Genomic DNA, 14,835 nt, shown 5'->3' with positions numbered 1-14,835 from the left:
GAGAAAAAAGATAAATATAATATTTTAAAGTAATTTATTTAATTTATGTAATTTTTTCAAACTAACAAGCTGGGCTTTATATTAAGAAAAGATAATAACTATTTTTGAAGCCAAGTAAATTAGTTTGGAAAAAATGATAAATATATATTACCTCCCGTCCTTAATATAAGAACTAGTTTGACTTTTAATTTGATATTAAATATAAGACCTCAATCTATTTTTGTCTCTATATTTATTTATTTTTTCCGAGATAATCTTTATAATAGTTGCACATGTTAAATATTTAATTAAATGACATTTGATTAGTAAGGATATTTTAAGTGAGACACACCTATTTATTATAAATAACTAACATAACTAATTTTGTTGATCCACTCAAATTAGTTAGTTAGCTTTTATATTAAAGACCGAAGATAGTACTTTAAAATAATTTATTTAACTTTCTTAATCTTCTTAAATTAGTCCACTGGATTTTATATTAACAATTGGAGGTAGAGTAAATTGTGATAATATACATCGGCCCGAAAGGACGGGAAAGAGTGTCTTCTCATGTAAAAGGCATTATTTCACAATGTAAAACCTCACACTCATCTTTAACTAAAATTCTTCCAATATGGAGATACAGATTCTATATTCCATCATCTTCACTTTGTCCTGCTTCTTCTTTCTAATCTGGATGCTCTCTTCTTCCAAGAAACCCACCAAAACACTACCTCCAGGACCATGGAATTTCCTTTTATCGGAAACCCCCGCCAACTTGCTGGCTCACTACGTCATCGTTCTCTCACAAATCTTGCAAACAAGTACGGGCCCTTCGCGCATCTTCAACTTGGACAGGTTTCTCATCTCATAGTGTCTTCACCTGAATATGCCAAAGAAATATTGAAGACACATGATCGGGTCTTTGCAAATAGGCCAAAAAGTCTTGCCACTGACGTCTTTTCTTACATTAGTACAGATATTGTCTTCTCTCCATATGGAAATTATTGGAGGCAACTTCGAAAGATTTGCCTATTAGAGCTTTTCTCACCGAAGAGGGTTCAAATTTTTAGAAGAATAAAGGAAGAGGAGGTATCGGCACTTTTGAGGAACATCTGTGAGCATGAAGGTTTTGCCATAAACCTTAGCAAAAATATCTTCGCACTCACAAATTCTATAGTAGCAAGAGCAGCCTTTGGCAAAAAGACAGATAATGTAGAATATATCCTACATAATCTGCAAGATGTGACAGAGCTAAGTTCTGGCTTATCAATTTCCGATTTTTATCCTTCACTGAAACTTATTAGTGTTGTCACTGGGATGAGAGCTCGAATTATGAAAGCGCAGAAAGATGGTGATAGAGTGTTCGATGATATCATCAGGGAACACATAGAAAAGAAAAGGAACAATGATGGAGAGTACGAGGAGGATCTGGTTGATGTTCTTCTCAGGATTCAAAAGGATAATGACTTTGAGATCCCGTTATCTTTCGAAAACATTAAAGCAGTTCTTAAAGTTAGTTCGTGTGCACTTTAATCCTATAAATGTTATAAATTTGTAACTTCGTACATAAACACATCCGCATACACGTCTCTCTAAGCAATTGTTTGAATTCCTTTTTCAGGATGTTTTATTTGCTGGAACTGAAACAACAGCAACTACAACAAAACGGGCAATGTCAGAATTGCTCAAAAACCCGGAGGCTATGAAAGAGGCACAGATAGAGGTATAGGTACAACAAAAACTTTGAAAATACTCTCTTACAATTTCGTGAGTTGTGTTTGTGTGTGTATTAAATATGATTCTTACTAAACCCCAAGTCATTTACGGCCGCTCGTTTTAGATTTTTTTTTTAAAAAGAAAATCATTGACCAAACGTTAAAGGGTTAAAAACACTTTTATTTGATTATTTTTATTTGAATTTTGAAAATAATCAGAATAAAAAACAATAAGTCACATAATGACCAAACAAAAAGTAACGTCAATTTTTCATAAAATCTAAAATAGATTGAAAATCAATCACTTATTTTTAATATCCAACAAAAAGGCCATTATTTATTTGTTGAAATTGATTATAAAATTGAAATTATTGATTTGACTTATATATGATAATTATTATTGGCTTTATATTAGGTAAGAAGAGTTTATGGAGGCAATGGATATGTAGATGAATCAGAACTTCACCAATTTAAATATTTAGCTGCTGTCATAAAAGAAACTCTAAGGCGTTTGGTGCTGGGAGAAGAATATGTCCTGGAATTACATTTCACTACAAAAAAATGACTTTCAGCTACAAAAAGTCGCCGCCGAAAGTTTTTTGCGACGACAAGTCGCCGCTGAAAAGTCGTTGCCGTAGCAGCCGTGGCTGAAAACTTTCAGTGGCGACTAAAAAGGTCGCCGCTAAAAGATACTTTCAGCCGTGACTTTTAGAAGTTTCGGCGGCGACGAAAGTGTTTTCTGCGGCGACTTTTTTGTCGCCGCTGAAAGTAATGCCTAAGAAGAATTGGCTTTACCAATGCCACGTCATCGTCTCCGGCCGCCACATCATCACCGTCGACCTCCACGTCATCACCATCGACCTCCACATCATCGCTGCCGACCGCCACATCATCACTAGCCACCTCTACGTCATTGCCACATCACTCCTCCTCGCCACTTCATCGTCCAAATATTTTCACCTTAAATGTGTTTTCTTCCAGGTTTGAACTCGTGACCGCCTCCTTTCGTGTCCAACCTTCTTGCTGCTGAGCCAGATTGAATTTGTTTATTAATATTGTAAAATAAAATATATATTATTATATTATACTTTCAGCGGTGACAAAAAAAGTCGCCTCTGAAAGTCCACTTTCCACGGCGACAAAAAGAGTCGCCGTTGAAGGTCCACTTTCGGCGGCGACTAAAAGAGTCGCTGCTAAAAGTCCATTTTCGGCGGCCACAAAAAAAGTCGCTGCTGAAGGTCCACTTTCGGCGGCGACACTTTTGTCGTCGTCGAAAGTCTTGGTTTCAATGGCGAACTTTCAGTGGCGACTATTTTAGTCGCCGCTGAAAGTCTTAGTTTCAGCAGCGACTTTTTGGTGTCGTCGCTGAAAGTGGACTTTCAGCAGTGACTTTTTTTATCGCTGTCGAAAGTCGTCGCCTAAAGTCTGTTTTTTTGTAGTGTTTGCTATACCTGTTTTAGAGTTGTTGCTTTCCAATTTGCTTTACCATTTTAATTGGAAACTTGCAAACGGGATGAAGCCTGAGGAGTTAGATACGGATGAGTCATTTGGGGCCTCAGTAGGAAGGAAAAAGGATTTAATTGTAATTCCTATTGGCTATTCTCCTTAGTACTATATATCCTTATCACATGGTATTAAAACTCTAACTCAATTAAGTCGGTGGGTCAAACTATTAAATGAATAAACTACTCTTTTGGACTTTTTGGTTGTCCGATCATGAGCTTTGGGTACGAGTTTATTGGGTTGGACTTTTATATTTTTTCCTTTGCATTGCTTAGTTTGAAATGATACCATGTTGAGTTTCAAAATAATAGCCCATTAGATTCATATTTTAATAATTCTATTTTATTAGATTTTCTTGTGATTTATACATAAATCTTTCATTTACTCGTGGATTAAGTTTTTTATTTAAATATTACTTTTTAGAATTACATATGTCTAATTTTATAAGATTTAATTAAATTATATCGTTTTAGTGATAATTGGGTTTACCCTAGTACCTTAATTTATTACTAGCAAAGTGGTGTTTGGGCTAAATCATCTTGTTTTCCTTTCCCTTATTTGCAGATACACAGAAACAACATTAAAACCTTATCATCAGATAGAAGAGAAAAGGCCTATAAATTTCTAATTTTATAACTATGCTTAATATTGTCATTTTACTTCTACAAAATATGTTATTTTTGTTTGTTTTGAAGGCCTTTTCTCATATGTTTTCAGAGAGAAGTTGATAGAGGAGACATAGATAGTAATTATATATTTGTTTGTTTTAAAACAGACAAATATTGGCATTCATACATTCATCTATTATGAAACAAACAAATATAGGCATGCAACAGACGAATATGCATTTTTTTCCTGAAAAAAAGATAAAAATTTCCATGTTGCTAGTTTTTATTTAACTTGCAATTATAAAAGCATACATAGAGCAGAACTAAAATAGATTATAGCAAATAATAACAGTAATTTAGCACAACCAAATGACATGTTTTACATATAAATAGAATCCAGTCAATCCATAATTTTAAGGGTCAAAACATTTAAAACAAATAACATCCTAATTACTTAACTTAGTTAAGCAAAAACAACTAAATATCATAAGTTAGTCATATAACAGAAGAAAGTTTTAAAACCAAAAAATCTAATGACATCCTAACTTGGTTAAGCAATAAGAACTAAAGCTAGCATCCGAACCAAAAACTCAATTTCAAGCTTACTTGCAATATTAATTAGGATGATTGCAATATTCAACTCAAGCTTTCCAATATAAGTTGAAGCACACTTCTCCCAACACAATCTACCTACAATGTAATAAAAATAAAGTTATACACACACACACATGTTTAAATAGCATCTAAAGCTTTCTAAAATTCAATGTAAAGATTAAACATTGAAAATACTTAATTAGCTATTACATTCCAATCAAATTGCTCTCTTAGATATTTTCACAAACACCTTATGTGCATTGAGGTTTAAACAAGTTTGGCAAGCTTTTTAATCATCAAAATGTTACCCAATCAATGTTGAATAATTCCGAAGTGCAATTACTACCAACAATCAATTTTAATAGAAAACATACTGTTTGCCGATTAGCTAAACCGCAAGTGGATGGGTCGCAAATAATATAAAAAGTATCATTCCTCAGAGACTAAGGCTAGATGAGTTAAAAATCATAATTGTTTTTGATTAGGTTAAGTGAGACAAATGTTGTAGAAGAGTTTGTGAAATGAAATTAGGAAAACAATGATTTAAGGCAATATAAAAGCAACTTGACTTTGAAACAATTAAGGTACTAGGTTATTCTTCACTAAAATATTTCATAAAACTGGATTAATTACTTCTCAAGTAGTAATTAACAATAAGTTCAATTAACTAGGGTTTGCAGAATTGATTAAGCTTTCTCAAGTCAAAACCAAATGTTTGTAATCACAATAAAACATAGCAATCTCTTGTATTTGTTTGAAAAGGTTGCACTTTGAAAACCAAAACCAATTTAGTCTATGCTAGGTTAACAGATACATCTCTTTCTATCAACAAACTGTCTATTTACTCTATTAAATTTTTAGACTAGCACGTTTTTACCAATGTTCATAGATTAATTTAACTATTTCAAGTTTAAACTAATCAAACAATCAATCCAAATGATGGCTAGTCACAAGGAAGCATTAAGCACAAGGTAAAAACAACTGAACATTATCATTAATACTCAAGAGATAGTAAAACCAAGTCTCAATCCATAAAATAGATCAAAATAACCCTAGAAAAACTAATTTAGCTATACATGCTTAGTAAGAAGCCACAACTATAAGAATAGCTATTAGCCATTACAAAACAATAAGGGAAGAACAAGGGAACCCAGAAAAATCGAGTAAAAAGCTTCAAATCTATTCTAGCGTCAAGCCCAAAGATTCCAAGCTTCCAAAGCTCCAAACCCTAGCAGAGCAAGCCTCCAAAATCGCCCTAAAGTCGAAGTGTGTCTAGAAAAACCCGAGTCTCCCCCTGTATATGTCCTAATTTTTAAGTTATATCATAAAATGCACAACTGCGAGGGGTCAGGCGCCGTGGCGTATGTTGTCATCCACCACTGCGGATTACACAAGATGGCTTTCTTGGAAGAAGCTTTGGTGCCACAGCGTGTGTGATCATAGGCTGCAGCGGATTACACTGAACAAGGGCTCTTTTGGGATAGCTTGGGCGCTGCGACGAATATGGTCAGGAGCCGCGGCACCTCACATAGAAGTGTACTCCTTCCTCTCTATTAAAGCCGCCATGGTGTTTGTTCCCATGTGCCGCAGCAGTTGGTCTCTTTTCAGCCTCTCTACTTCTAGTCTCTATTCCTTACTCGCTTCAGGTTTTTTTCTTACAAAATTGACTTCCAAACCAAACAAAAGAGCGCTAAAACAAGTTGAATAAGTAGGAATTTTAAGAGGTTATCACATACACACCTACACATAGTTACATTAATTCCTTTCAACATCCAAAAACTCACATAATATAAAAGACACACGCCCATGCCACTTGCCTTGCGTTGTGAACAGGCTTAAGGTGGACGAGATTGAATGGTGACTTCTGTGGAAGAAAATGTTGCTCCTGGTTGTGGGATGAAATGGATGAAGAATGGGGAAGAGAGGGAGAAAAAGAAGAGGGAAGAGAGAGAGATAGAAGAAGACGACAAGCTACTAGCTAGAGAGGGAGAAAATAGATTTAATCGTCAGCATCGGCACTAAAAAGGAGAAGTAAAAATCTAAAGAAGGAAGAGAAAGAGCTCGCTGCACACAAAGAAGAAAGGAGAAGGCGTACTTCCAGAGTACGTTCAAATCTGTGCACAACAAAGATGAAATTTGAATAAAAAAGATGCTATTCATCTGTTTCTAAGAGAAACAAAGGAGTATGGGGAGCTCACACTCGTCTGTTCATCATGATAGACGAGTATGGGAGCCCATACTCGTCTGTTACAACATAACAAACGAGTATATTCTCTCATACTCGTCTGTTGTGAGGAACATACGAGTATACTCGTTTGAAGGCCCATATTCTTCTGTTTTTCAAAACAGACGAAAATGAGCAATCAAAATGACCTTATTTGCAGTAGTGTTTTTTTTAATACTTTTTTATATTAAAAGAATTCATAAATAACACATAACTGAATTTCGCAATACAGAGTACACTAAATTGGTTTTAGGAATCAGAACAGAGTTGACTCCGCCATAGCTTGCTGCACAATATCGCTCTGCCAAGGAAACAGAGGCCAGAGATCTAAATTATAGTGATGAGTGAATTCCCATATATATTAAAAATCCATTATTCACAACAAAGACCAAACTCATTAGCCCACCCAAAAAATTTTCACAAAAGGAGGACAGAATGTTTTTTGCAGGTCAGAATCTTTTAGGGATGTGTGAAAGATAGGAGGAAAATTGTTAGATTCCAACCATATATGCCTCCAACTAGTCATTGTCGTCCACGGGAAATCCTCCTTTCTTCTTAGATCTATTCACTAGCCTAATACTAGGACATTCTGTTGTAAAAGAAGAGAGTAATAATACTCAATTCTCCGCTACGGCGCTTGATAGTACCCCGAGAGATTAGTCTCTTACTGTTCGGGCGGGAGGATACTCTGGGCCACCAAAAAGGAAAATTTTGGTTGTTTATAAGTCAAGTGAAGTGAGGTTATTTTGTAAGAGAAGAGAGTAATAATACTTATATACTCAAATTAGTTGAATAATTCTTATATTAAAGATTAGAGGGTATAAAATTAATTAGGTTTACTTGCTTGTGGGGATGAATTGTTTGATATTTTAATGAAAATGGCCGAAATTTTTTATTTCAAACTGGACCACTATATTTGGTCCAAAAAACACTGGACCACTATGTCACCAAAAACAAAAAAGGGACCACCATATTAGCCACCGTCAATAGTCGCCTTTCACTAGGGATTTATAATTGGCGTTTATGATTTAAAAGCCACATAAAGCGCACGACAGATAAATTAATTAATTTTAATATAATTTTTATTTTTTATAATTGTGATCTGAAATGATTGTCAATAAATAACATACTTCTTTTTCATATGAAGCACTTGGCAGCTTTTTATCCGACTGACTATGATGGAGACATTCTGGAATTATTAATATAAATTTCATATCAATAAGTACTTTATTTCAACTGTAGCAAGTCAATGGGGCATGAAATTTACGTCAAAAAAGAGAGGGCTGCTTGCAAAATAAATTACAGTTCATGCCTATAAAAGGCGTAGCTTGAAAACATAAAACCTCGAACTTGACTTGAAGTAAGCCATCATTCTTTCAATATACGAACGATCATATGGAGATACAGATCAAATATTCTATCATCTTCTTCACTTTCTTCTGCTCTTTCTTTGTCGTCCACAAGCTATCTTCTTCCACAAAACCGATGAAAACCTTGCCTCCAGGGCCATGGAAATTACCTCTTATAGGAAATCTTCACTAACTCATTGGCTCACTACCTCATCGTACTCTTACATATCTAGCAAACAAGTATGGACCCTTCATGCATCTTCAACTTGGACAGGTTTCTCATATCATAGTGTCTTCACCTGAATATGCCAAAGAAATAATGAAGACCCATGGTCAGATCTTCGCAAACAGACCCAGAACTCTTGCCTCTGATATCATTGCCTACAACAGCACAGACATCTTGTTTTCCCCATGTGGAAACTATTGGAGGCAACTTCCAAAGATTGGTACTTTAGAGATTTTTTCAGCAAAGAGGGTTCAATCATTCAGAAGGATTAGGGAAGAGGAGGCAATAGAACTTGTAAGGAACATCGCTGAACATGAAGGCTCTTTCATAATAAACCTTAGTAGAAAAATATTCACTATCACGAATTCGATAATTGCTAGAACGGCCTTTGGGAAAAAGACAAAGAATGTAGAACACATCTTGGAAAATATGGACAAATCGATAAAAATGAGTTCTGGGTTATCTATTTGTGATTTATATCCATCGCTGAAATTTATCAGTGTCATCACTGGCACGAGAGCTCGAATGATGAAGTTGCAAAAAAGGAGACAAGGTGAAGATGACATCATTGGAGACCACAAAGAAAAGGATAGAAATAACGTTGGAGATGCGGAGGATGATCTTTTTGATGTTCTTATCTCTTGACAACATTAAAGCTGTTCCGAAAGTTAGTTTTCATAGGCACTTTATCATATATTAATAAATGTCAGATAATTTGTGATTTTATACACAAAATGCACAAGTGCACACACTCATCAATTCCTCTAATCAATTGTGTGAATTCCTTTTTCAGGACGTCATGTTTGGTGGAACTGACTCAACGGCATCTACAGCAGATTGGGCGATGTCAGAATTGCTCAAAAACCCAAAGGCTATGAAAGAGGCACAAGAAGAGGTATAGATACAATTAGAATTTTGAATATTGTATCATAATTATTTTTTTTTACATTAATTTATAAATTTGAAATTACTGAGTTGACTTGCACATGAGTAATTTTTTTTGGCTCTATATTAGGTAAGAAGAATTTATGGAGGCAAAGGATATGTAGATGAATCAGAGGTTCATCAACTAAAATATTTAAGTGCTGTCATTAAAGAAACCCTAAGGTTTCATTCACCTGGGCCATTGTTAGCTCCAAGAGAAAATTATGAGAGTTGCGAAATTAATGGATATGTGATACCTCCTAAGACAGATTATCATTAATGCTTGGACCATTGGAAGAGATTCCAAGGATTGGACTGACCCAGAGAAGTTTGAACCAAAGAGAATTCTTGATACAATGGTTGAATACAACTTCAAAGTTTCAAACTTTGACTATATTCCATTTGGTGCTGGAAGAAGAATATGTCCTGGATCAACATTTGCGACATCTATTTTAGAGTTGTTACTTTCCAATTTACTTTGCCATTTTAACTGGAAACTACCAAACGGCATGAAGTTTAAGGAATTGGACATGGACCAGCCATTTGGTGCCGCAGTAAGAAGACAAAATGATCTGATTTTAGTTCCTATTGGCTATTCCCCTTGAGTTTATGTGTTTAGTACCTGAATACTGTTTTAATTAGCTGGTTTTAGATATCTTTAAATGCGTGTTGTTGAAGCCAGAAATAAATTAAAAAGATCGTTTTGTATTGAATTTTTTTTTTTGGTGGAGAATTATAAACTAGATGCTTTTTCATTTCAGAAAAGAGAGCAGCAAAATAAACCTTCAAATTGCGTAAACGATTTGTTTGTTTCTTATTATTAGTTCTCTCCAAGTCTCTGTGATATTACCTTACATTAAATTAATAAAATAAAGGTTTAAAATTTTGTAGCTATTTTTTGACTCAATAATACATTCAAACTTTTGTAACTATTTCTACTCCATAACATTACGCAATATTTAAAATGTGATTCAACAAGATTGATTGAATATAATTCAAAGGTAACCCACGTCTTTCGTTCGTATAGAAAAGTCTAACTATATTTCTTTTGATTCAAATATCACAATATGTACGTGTGTGTTATATAATCTAAAAACAAATTCAACAAGATGCCATGGGTGTTGATTAAGCAATGAGACCCACAAATTAAAGATTCGTTAACTTAATCTACAGATAATTAATTATAATATAATTTATTTATTTTAATATTTTGATTTGAAATCAGACACTACACTATTGGCCTTTAATTTTAAATCAAGGGTCAGTGATTTAAATCGACCAGGGTTATGGTACCCACCCACATTGCCGATGTACTGTTATTCAAAGGTATGCATGTTGGGATTGGTGGGGAAAAAATGTCAAAGTTGATAACTAAAGATTTTAAATCAATTAATGACAACAAATATTTATGCATTTTTACTTAAATTTTAGTTACCGTTGAATCGACGTTGTGGAAGCCAGAAATGAATAAAAATGGTTTTGCTTTGAATTTTTTTGGTGTAAAATGATAAACTAGCTGCTTTTTTAATCCTTTTTTTTTTTTTGTAAAATGCTTTTCTTACTAATTTATTCATAAAAGAGAGCAGCGCAATAAATCTCAAAAGACTCTCATTTATTTCTTACAAAAAGTCTCTCCTTCAGAGGGGGGGAGAGAGAGAGTCCATATATAGTGGCTTGTTAGTTGGCCAAAAAAAAAAATGTATAGTGGCTTATTGTTAATTTTGCATTTTTGTATCAAATTAAAGTTGTAATTTCTAAGAAAGGAATTTCCGCTACAAACCAATATTAATTAGAGTGTATATTCTTTATCCCATCAATAATATAAATACGACTCTGGAGGAGTACATAAAATTTATCATCAAGAAAATTACATATTAAAAAAATTTAAATTTAAATTTCATCAAAACAGTAAAAACTTGACTAATGAGGATCATTTACTTCTGGAGGGGCGGCTTCTCTCCATCTCCCTTCCGCAGCCCCTTCCCTGCATGGACCTTAATTTGTGGGAATCTTTCTTCGTTAACTAACAAGTGACAACATTATAATATAAAACTTCAAATAAACCTTGTTTGAAACGGTGGCGAAGTCAGGCGGCACAAAATATACGTCAAACGAAAAGTAAAGGGGGAAAAAATCATGAAGTCGACGATTTAGAAATTTTAAAATACAGTTCTTGCCTCTAAAAAGGATTAGTTAGGAATTTTAAATTACAATTCTTGCCTATAAAAGGCGGGCTTAACAGCTCAAAATCTCACACTACCATTCTTTCAATATGGAGATGCAGATCCCATATTCCATCATCTTCTTCACTTTCTTCTGCTTTTTCTTTGTCATCCACAAGCTATCTTCTTCCGCAAAATCCATCAAAACCCTACCTCCAGGGCCATGGAAATTACCTCTCATAGGAAATATGCACCAGCTCATTGGGTCACTACCTCATCGTTCTCTCGCAAATCTTGCAAACAAGTATGGTCCATTCATGCACCTTAAACTTGGACAAATTTCTCATATCATAGTGTCTTCACCTGAATATGCCAAAGAAATAATGAAGACCCATGATCAGATCTTTGTTAACAGACCCAGAATTCTCGCCTCTGATATCTTTGCCTACAATAGCACAGACATCATCTTTTCCCCATATGGAAACTATTGGAGGCAACTTCGAAAGATCTGTACTTTAGAGATTTTCTCAGCAAAGAGGGTTCAGTCATTCAGAAGGATTAGGGAAGAGGAGATATCAGCACTTGTAAGCAATATTGCTGAACATGAAGGCTCTTTCATAAACCTTAGTAGAAAAATCTCCACGCTCACGAATTCCGTAGTTGCGAGAACAGCCTTTGGGACAAAGACACAGAACGTAGAACAGATGTTGGAAATTATGGAGCAAACGATAAAGTTAAGCTCTGGGTTATCAATTTCTGATTTGTATCCGTCGCTGAAATTTATCAGTGTCATCACTGGGACGAGAGCTCGAATCATGAAGTTGCACAAAGAGGGAGATAAGGTGTTTGATGACATCATCAGAGACCACAGAGAAAAGAAAAGAAACAATGTTGGAGAGGCAGAGGAAGATCTTGTCGATATTCTTCTCACGATTCAAAAGGATAATGACTTTGACACCCCCTTTTCTCTTGACAACGTTAAAGCTGTTCTTAAAGTTAGTCTTCGTATGCACTCATCATATTCTTTTTTGGCCTGATGCACTTTTTCATATTGAATGTAACATAATTTGTAATTTATTTTGATACTCAAAATGCACACACACATTCCTCTAATCAATTGCATGAATTCCATTTTCAGGATATTTTCTTTGCTGGAACTCAAACAACAGCAACCACAACAGAATGGGCGATGTCAGAATTACTCAGAAACCCAAAGGTTATGAAAGAGGCACAAGAAGAGGTATAGATAAAATTAGCTAGAATTTTGAATGTTGTGATATCATAATTTTGTGGGTTGTGTGTATCTATAAATACAGTATATATTAATCTTATAGTATCTATATATGATATTTTATTTAATTCATTTATTCATATTGATTTATAAATTTGAAACTATCGAGTTGACTTATACTTGAAAATTATTATTGATTCTACAATAGGTAAGAAGAGTCTATGGAAGCAAAGGATATGTAGATGAATCAAATCTTCACCAATTGAAATATTTAAATGCTGTCATCAAAGAAACTCTAAGGCTACGTTCACCATTAGCATTGTTGGTTCCAAGAGAAAATAGTGAGAGTTGTGAAATTAATGGATATGTGATACCTCCTAGGACAAAGATTATCATTAATGCTTGGGCCATCGGAAGAGATCCCAAGAATTGGAATGATCCAGAGACGTTTGAACCAAAGAGGTTTCTCAATACGATGGTTGACTACAACTTCAAAGGTTCGAACTTTGAGTATATCCCATTTGGTGCCGGAAGAAGAACATGTCCCGGATCCACATTTGCAATGCCTATTTTAGAATTGTTACTTTCCAATTTACTTTATCATTTTGATTGGAAACTACCGAAGGGGATGAGGCCTGAGGAATTGGATATGGATGAGTCGTTTGGTGGCTTCGTACGGAAGAAAAATAATCTCATTTTAGCTCCTATCGGCTATTCCTCTTGAGTTTATAGTGCACATATTTATTCCGCGAATAATGATGTCTCGTCCGATTTTAGATCCTATTTCCTAATTAAATTTTTAATGAGGGATTTATCTCTAATTTTCTCTTAATTATATATGGGAGAACTTTGTTTTCTCGTTTTGGTCTATTTCCATCTTGTGAAGTTTATATTATCAATATTTAGTTAGAATTCCGTAGTAGGGAGCACGCACTTTGACTTTCCCGAAAGATAAAGAGAAACTCCTGAAAGGGATTAACAAGAAGATCAAATCACAGTGCAAGCAGCTTTGTCATTCTAAACACGTAGGGGAAGATAAGGAGAAGCTTCTTTTCATTGATCGTATCATTTATATTAAAAAAAAAAATTAAAGCGTAGGGGAGTATTGATTATACTAGTTAAGAGTAGTGATTGAGGGAGTTGCTGAGTGTGGCTTTAGTTTGAAATTTCAGCCATATTTTAATCACTGTCAGACGCCTTTTTCATTGACTCAAAAAGGATAAGATTGGTGGCCGCTTGTCCAATTCTCACCACACGACAATCTCTTAAAAGCCAAATAAATTCATGTGGGCCGCGTTATAAAATGGCTTTACTGTAGTTTATAGAAATCAACGGAAAATTCGAACTTTTTTTTTCTTGATATTTTCAAATGACCCTTTTGCATTCCCAAATATCGCTTGTCTCTATAATGTGTGTATATGTAAATTATATATGTATGTGTATGCGTATAAATATATACAGGGACCGAGCGAAAAATTGAAGAATAACTGACTTGTATTGTTGATCAGTAAGATCCTCGGTTTTCTTAAATTTTAGAAGATTGTATTGTTCTCCACTGTTTGGTGAGTATTCGCTGCAAACTCCAGCTTAGGTATTAATAGCAAAGAATGCCTTGTACGTTTTCAAAAGCAACTTGGCCTTGTAGCTAAATATAAGTGGATTTGAGTCAAATGCAGGGAGTATTTCAGTGAAGTTACCAAAAGGTCTTATTTAGATTAACATTGATAAAGGTAATTTTTATCCCAATTGACTTTTGTGAATTGAAGATGAGGTAAAAGTCAATTGATGCCTGCGATTTATATTTAAATAAGCTTTTGTTTTTTTCAAAAAAAAAAAGTCAGCCTGACATAAACTTTTATAGATAATAAGTTGAAAACTTTATTTTAAAAGCTTTAAATTTGAAGAAAATGCAAAAACCAGAAATTAAAAAAGAGTTATTTTAACTTTAAAGTGGCATTTGACAAAAAAATCAGTTTTTTTTTTTGCGCCAACGGCCAAAAAAACCAGTTACTCTAAAAGCACGTCAAACTTTTTGTTTGTCATCGTCCCAAGGCTTATCCTACATAAGTATATAATAAGGTTAAAGAACTCGTAAATGTTAAAGATTTTGAATTTAGCTGTGGCATCTTGCAACTACTCATTGTTGGTTTCCGCTCTCCTTTCCTCATAAAGATTAGAACCTGATTTCAGCCTAGTTTCGTCAGTCCCTTAAGAACTCTCACACTTCATAGTGATGGATTTCATCTTTTTTTGGTATGTGAAAGAAAAGAAAATTTTATAATTTTAGTTTGTGATTTTGATTTGTGTTGCTGCAAGC

General features: G+C 34.3%; 3 protein-coding genes across 3 annotated transcripts; all 3 read left to right on the top strand.

Annotated features, from left to right (window-relative positions):
* Nucleotides 1-723: 723 nt before the first annotated feature.
* On the top strand, nucleotides 724-3,836 carry LOC114758209 (tabersonine 16-hydroxylase 1-like). Its single transcript, XM_028947234.1, has 3 exons — nucleotides 724-1,494; nucleotides 1,604-1,705; nucleotides 3,765-3,836. Exons 1-3 carry the CDS (start codon nucleotides 724-726, stop codon nucleotides 3,834-3,836), a joined length of 945 nt encoding a protein of 314 aa, XP_028803067.1.
* A 1,929-nt stretch (nucleotides 3,837-5,765) lies between these two features.
* LOC114758208 (cytochrome P450 71D10-like) lies at nucleotides 5,766-9,730 on the top strand. Its single transcript, XM_028947233.1, has 5 exons — nucleotides 5,766-6,048; nucleotides 8,209-8,831; nucleotides 8,995-9,096; nucleotides 9,217-9,261; nucleotides 9,395-9,730. The coding sequence occupies exons 1-5, from the start codon at nucleotides 5,766-5,768 to the stop codon at nucleotides 9,728-9,730; spliced, it is 1,389 nt and encodes a 462-aa protein (XP_028803066.1).
* A 1,667-nt stretch (nucleotides 9,731-11,397) lies between these two features.
* Nucleotides 11,398-13,242, top strand: LOC114758212 (cytochrome P450 71D10-like). Its single transcript, XM_028947236.1, has 3 exons — nucleotides 11,398-12,282; nucleotides 12,426-12,527; nucleotides 12,727-13,242. The coding sequence occupies exons 1-3, from the start codon at nucleotides 11,398-11,400 to the stop codon at nucleotides 13,240-13,242; spliced, it is 1,503 nt and encodes a 500-aa protein (XP_028803069.1).
* Nucleotides 13,243-14,835: the final 1,593 nt, after the last annotated feature.

The sequence above is a fragment of the Neltuma alba genome, unplaced genomic scaffold (genome assembly GCF_004799145.2).
Source record: "Neltuma alba isolate B1F8T4 unplaced genomic scaffold, ASM479914v2 tig00010674_pilon, whole genome shotgun sequence".
Taxonomy (NCBI): Eukaryota; Viridiplantae; Streptophyta; class Magnoliopsida; order Fabales; family Fabaceae; genus Neltuma; species Neltuma alba.
The sequence above is the reverse complement of the archived record's forward strand: the minus strand, read 5'-3'. Positions and strand labels throughout refer to the sequence as shown.

Coding starts and splice junctions, on each gene's coding strand:
- LOC114758209 (XM_028947234.1), top strand. CDS start 724: ATGGAATTTCCTTTTATCGGAAACCCCCGCCAACTTGCTGGCTCACTA. Junction 1,495..1,603: donor ACATTAAAGCAGTTCTTAAA/GTTAGTTCGTGT, acceptor TTCCTTTTTCAG/GATGTTTTATTTGCTGGAAC. Junction 1,706..3,764: donor TGAAAGAGGCACAGATAGAG/GTATAGGTACAA, acceptor CCTTATTTGCAG/ATACACAGAAACAACATTAA.
- LOC114758208 (XM_028947233.1), top strand. CDS start 5,766: ATGTTGTCATCCACCACTGCGGATTACACAAGATGGCTTTCTTGGAAG. Junction 6,049..8,208: donor CTATTCCTTACTCGCTTCAG/GTTTTTTTCTTA, acceptor TTACATATCTAG/CAAACAAGTATGGACCCTTC. Junction 9,097..9,216: donor TGAAAGAGGCACAAGAAGAG/GTATAGATACAA, acceptor GCTCTATATTAG/GTAAGAAGAATTTATGGAGG.
- LOC114758212 (XM_028947236.1), top strand. CDS start 11,398: ATGGAGATGCAGATCCCATATTCCATCATCTTCTTCACTTTCTTCTGC. Junction 12,283..12,425: donor ACGTTAAAGCTGTTCTTAAA/GTTAGTCTTCGT, acceptor TTCCATTTTCAG/GATATTTTCTTTGCTGGAAC. Junction 12,528..12,726: donor TGAAAGAGGCACAAGAAGAG/GTATAGATAAAA, acceptor ATTCTACAATAG/GTAAGAAGAGTCTATGGAAG.